Here is a 6,000-nt window from a genome sequence, read left to right on the forward strand (position 1 = left end):
CAAAGGATTGCACTTTGAGGGTGCAACTTGATTTTTCAATAGAAGATTACGAGAAAGGCGTGCAGCACGTTCCAAGACGCTTTGTCATGATAGGTTCCTATGACATCAGACATTGAAGGTCGCTTTGTCTCCGCCTGGTATGCAGGTCCACGAGGTTGCACGCCGCGGACTACATAAAGCACTATGAAAGACAATGACACACACATTTTATTTTGCGGCTGTCTAAAGGTGATTGACATCCGATAATGAGGAGTACCTGTAAGAAATCTTTTGGGGTTTGGAGAGCCAGGTATGTATCAGGTTTGCCAGCTAGAAGGCTGTTTGAAAGTAGCACAGTCAGTCGCTAATTGTACGAGTCCCTCTGAATGGCTCCGAGGACTAGGGGAACATCTGCCAGCTGCTAATGTAATGCCTCTAAACAGCTGATGAGATGGAGTAGTCCCTCACATGCAGATGGGTGCATTTGAAAGACAAATACAGCTGGGGTAGAGTTGGTTGTGTGTTAAGCAGTGGGTGACTTAAATGCCAGTAAAGCTTGGGCAGTCTTAGAGACATATGATGCTGTCTCTAGAAAAAGTGGTGCCTTTGGGTAGTCAGTCCCATGGCAATCGAATGCTTATGTGGGAAGAGTAGGTCACATGTCAGACAAGGAGGAGGATTGAAGCAGACTTAGTCACTTGGAAGATAAGTTATTCAAAAAGGCTTTCGGGCTGGCGAGAGTCCTTCACACACAAGGCGCCACAGGCACGTGGCCGACACTTCCAAGCCCATCATGTTTTCAGAGACAGGGGCACTCCCATTACTAATCCTGTGCTATTTACGGGCAATAATCAAGTGTCTCAAGTGTCTGAGTATGGAGAACAGGAGGAGGTGAGTGCATAACTGGACAATTATTTAATTAAACACAAGCTTCCAAAGACTAGTATAATGACCATAGATTAGGGGTCAGTGCCCCCGTTGAGAACACGTGTATTGTGAAAGTCCTGCACCCCTCCTCCGCATGCTTTCTTACTACCTCTGTGATTGCTGAGCCACCCCCAAAGGCACTCGCTCTCAGGTGCCCATGGTAAGGCTCATCACAGCTTTGCTGGGAGTGGGACTGAGTCACTCAGGAAGATGGACGAGCAGACAGATAGTACTGGGGATGAGAAATTGTGGAAGTTGCACAACACTCTGAGACACTGCCAAGTCCAGTAGTGAGGTAAATATTTAATATAAAAAATTGAATTAAATTACGTGCAGCAATGCGTTTAGACCTGGCCCTTATAATTAAGTGCCATTTCTAAGCACCGGAAAGCACCAGCACAAATTAAGCACAGATTGCGGAGGGGGGCCATGTGGCCCCCCTTACCTTGGCTACTTCTGGCCCTGGAACCCCATCCTATGGGGCCTGGCCTCATTTGGGGACTGTGGGGGGAGCCCCAATACCCCCATGGTCCCTAGAGGAGCCGGCATTGCTCCCCTTGCCCAAAAGCAATTCTGATTTGGTTTGTTGAAGCAAGAGCAGGATTTCCTGCTCTTGCTTCAATGAAGCAAAGCCAGAGTTTGCTATGACACTGCCATTGCAAACAGTAATATCCTGGTGATGGGCACCCTATACATTGCAGGAGCTGGCCCTGGGGGCTGGCAGTCCCAGGGCCATCCAGGGCTCTAGGAGGGGAGCTACATGGTCCCCTCCCTAAATTTTCAAATCCCCAGGGAGGTTGCGCTCCCCAGGGCTAGGGGTTCAAAAAAGACCACTGCAATTGATATACTGAATGCCCTAGGGAGGTGGTGATCCCCGAGGACACATGGGTCCCCCAGGCCTTGATTTCTTTTTAGAAAGCCCCGGAGAGGTGGTGGTCCCCATGGCTTCTGGGGCCACAATGCCTCCTGGAACCTAACAATTAAAGCCCGGGGGAGGTGGCAGCCCTCGGGGCTAGGGTGGGGCCACAAGTCTCCCACCACAGTTGAAAAAGTATTGCCCCAGTGAGCTGGCAATCCACAGGGCTGTGGAGGCCCACGGACTCCAACACCATTATTATATATTACCCGCGGACCTAGCCCTTCCGGGGGCTTTAAGAAAATGAAGTGCAAGGGACCGCATTTAATTTTTTAAAAATATTCTTCTGAATGTGTGCACCCAGTGCGACTCCAGGCCTTTTTTTGGGCCTGGGCATCCCTCTGGGACCCCCTGAGTTGGTCTAGGGGGTCAAGGTGTTTCTTCCCTGCCCCCTTTTCTATATCTTTCCCTTTTTTTTACTGTTTTCTTGCGACTCGGTCACTGAGTCACAAGATGACGGCTAACGCATTCTGGTTTGGAGTGATGGCAGCCAATTAGAGTGCATCTCATGCTGAGGAGGCTTTGCGAATCCTACTCAGTGCTCATATATATACTTTTTTATATTTTGGATTTCTCAGCAACTACTGAGCAGATTCACACCATTTTAAAAAAGGGTCGCTTTCTGGACCAAGAGCAGCATTTTTGCCAAATTTGGTGTAATTCCGTACAGCAATTCAGGTTGTAGTCTTGCCTAAAGTTCCTATGGAAATTACCATTGGGAAAACACTTTTTGGGACCACCCTTTTTTCTCTGCCCCACTTGACCAATCACCCCAAAACTTTCAAGACAGGAGCTTATCTTAGTGAATCATTAGTTTAAAAAATTTCACAAAGATTTGTCTAATGGTGGCAAAGATATTAGCAAAATAAAAAACGCTTTCTGAATAAAAACAAGATCCTAATTATAACTACGTACTGGTGAACCACCAGTAGGTAATTTAGATATGCAGCTTTAAATTAAACTAAAAAGATCACTGAACTCCCATTAACACATTAACACGTTGACCGCAGTGGGCAGGGGCAGGGTTTGGACGGCCCTCCCGACGTCCTGCGCAGACACCCACCATCATGTGGGATCGAAGAGGTTAAAAGCATTATTTGAGTGTGACTGTTAAACATTACATTTATTGAAACAAATGACAAATTCATGGCCATTACAATAGTCTAATTGACATTTTAAACGATTCAAAAAGTACTTCACTAATGGTCTAGAAAAAGATTACTGGCAAAAAAGGTGCTAGTGTAGAAGTTCCATTTCAAAATATATCCTTTTGGTCGGACCACCGGGTGGCATCACATTAAGAGCAATCATAGCGACCCAAAAATATCTTGCAGTCGCTAGTGCAGCAATTGTAGTAGCAAGTTAATCATCCTTGACAGCAGAGATACCATTCATTTTGTTAATACAACTATGTACCAGCAGTTTTCTTTCGTCAAGGCTGGCAGCAAAGTGTTTTTTTAATGATGTATCATACATTAGACTCTCTCAAGTGAAAGAAAACATCAGGGGGATCTTCAGTTGCACATAAGATGTCTCACGTGTACTAGTGCATCAGGAGTAGCAGTAAATTGTTCCTCATTAATAGCAGGCTAATGATTCCATAAAGTGCAAGTGCAACTTTTAGGACAACAATTCTTCAACATGGGTGGCAGCATCACGTTCCTCAAAGCAGTCTCCATCAGGGTTGCTTCACACATGGGTCAATTGATCCTGGGCATCGTATTATATGAACCTATTCAGAGGGAGCACTGCTCGCTAAACGCAGACATGCCTGGGCAGTCATCAGCAGTTATCACCCTGCCTCCTCAGTATCATATTGTGCCTGCATGCATGCTTTAAATACCATTTTGCCAAGATTTGTCACCATCATATCCAACAGACTTAGCCATAGAGGGTCTCAACTAGTGGGCTCAGTTGACTTTCCTAAGGCATGCACTGAGATTTTTATTTTATTTTATTTTACAGAGTTTTATGTAGCGCAAACTTGACCCAAATTGAGTATCAGAGCGCTTCACAGAGCACCAGTTGCATTACATGAGGACACATTAATTTTTGTTAGGCACGGGGAGATTAAGTGATTTGCCCAGAATCACAGGATGTTCAGTATCATTGCAAAGACTCAAACCTAGTTCCCCAGATTCGAGATTGACCGCCCTAGCCATAAGGCCAACTCCGTTCCCAGACATGCTAGCCCTGTGACTCATGCCCCCTAGGATATTAGTTCACCATTGATCAACTATATAATACTGTGCCGTACATCAATATATGCTACTGCAATGCACTGCACCAACTTTGATCAAAACAGAAGTGAAGTCTTAAGGGATTTGAAACCGACACAAAATGCTTTGAGCAATGTTTATAAAATCAATAGCATTTTTTATATACAAAATGTTAATTTGCATGCAAATATTCACATAGATACCAGATTATGCGGCTTTCCCTTTTGAATGTCTGTCCCTTCTGCTCCTAACATGTGTTTCTGGTGAGCAATTTGTGTTTAAATGCATTGTATTTAAGACTGTAGCACCACCTCCTGTCTGCAGTGGCAGAGCTGAGCAGACCTATAAACACATGACGAAACACAGGTCCCTACAAGGCAATTTTTCAAAATGTAATAACAATTGACACAGAAATTCCTGAATTAAATTTATATTATTTAGAAGACTTTGTCTTATAGGGGCCTAGGTCAGGCCCCCACAGTGCAATCAAGTTCCCACAGCATGAGTGGGTTATCATACCCAAGTCACCACAAGTGTAGGAACACAAACACACTCACATGCACACACACACACACACATCCTCAATCCATGAACACTTACCTTAAATATACTAACCTTGCATTGAAAAGATATGCATGGTAAAGGCAAATTGGGGTGAAGTTATGCATTTTAAAAGGAATGCATGGTAAAGCATTTCATTTTAATAGCATTGCATGGTTCTGACCATGTGGTAAAGGCTATTTCCACTTATCTACTGCTTTGTTTGATATAAAGTAGCTATGTTCTCCCCTGGCTCAATGTACAATAAAGTCATTTTACATAACCTCTCAATAACCTTTGTACTTTAAAAAAAAGAAGCATTGGTGTGACCTGTGGGTATGGCTTCATTGTGCTGTTCTTTGCAAGCATCATTTGTGAACACCACTTTTTGTATCCATTGCTACAATCAAGCTAGGCCAACTTGCTTTGCCAATGCATGTTTATCTGCATTGATCCAGGTTCTGAACATGACATTCATTAATTATTCATTCTTTTTTTAGGGAATCATGGAATGAGAAGCAAATCATGTTACAAAAAAAAATAAAGCAAGTTCCCAAATACAACGTCAGCAAAAGTAACCCTTTGTCTCCTACTGTCCTGCCCCAGGCTGACTGCTTGATCTTACCAAATTGCTTGGAGTGCCACATGATGGATGAAGTCGGGTTCTGCTGTTCTCTGAAAAATGTCTCAACACTGTTAAAGAAAGGAGGGCATCTCATACTGATAATGGGCTCAGAAGAGACATTTTACATGGTTGGGAGCTGCAGGTTTCCCCATCTTGCCATGGATGAGGGTTTTGTGAGGAAAGCGCTTGGTGAAGCTGACTATGACATTGAGGAGCTACAGTTCTTGCCAAGGCATACTGAGTTGTTGAATAGTGTGTCAGATTACCGAGGGTATTTCTATGTTCATGCCCGCAAGAAGTAGTTAGTGTGTCTCTTGATGGATCATAGTTCATCCATTGGAATACCCATCAGAAGAAAAATACAAGACCCTTTGTCTGCTCTTTTTAACTCTATAGTTTATGACCCCAGTGGTGATCTGCTTCCTACTGTTCCACTCATTACTTGATCATTTAATTGTTCTCCATCTCTTATACCCCACCTTCATAAAGATGGTTACATTTTTCATAGAGTCGAGCAATTAATTTGCCATTTGATTTCCTTTAATAAACACAATGTAATTCTGCATTTTTACAAATAGGATTAATTACTTTGAATTTCCTTTAACAATGTTCTTGTTCTGCAGCATTGTTCTCTGTTATCTGTGAGTCCATGGTCGAAGAAGAAGGACGACACATAGCTCATAAAATATAACACCCTCTTGTAGCTATATCCAACGTGGCTATCATACCTCAAATATAACTTTTAAAAAGTTGTATAATTTTCTAGCTGAAGGTTTGTTTATTTTTGCTATTTT

At 43.2% G+C, this 6,000-nt stretch overlaps 1 protein-coding gene across 1 annotated transcript in view; it reads left to right on the forward strand.

The window, feature by feature from the left end:
* LOC147718291 (indolethylamine N-methyltransferase-like) overlaps positions 1 to 5,784 on the forward strand; it is a 67,000-nt gene extending 61,216 nt beyond the window's left edge. The window contains exon 3 of the mRNA XM_086918254.1: positions 5,082 to 5,784. Coding sequence (XP_086774380.1) covers positions 5,082 to 5,508 — 427 coding nt within the window. The 3' untranslated portion in view covers positions 5,509 to 5,784. The remainder of the gene's footprint in view (positions 1 to 5,081) is intronic.
* Positions 5,785 to 6,000: the final 216 nt, after the last annotated feature.

This window comes from Lissotriton vulgaris, chromosome 4_1, assembly GCF_964263255.1.
Source record: "Lissotriton vulgaris chromosome 4_1, aLisVul1.2, whole genome shotgun sequence".
Taxonomy (NCBI): domain Eukaryota; kingdom Metazoa; phylum Chordata; class Amphibia; order Caudata; family Salamandridae; genus Lissotriton; species Lissotriton vulgaris.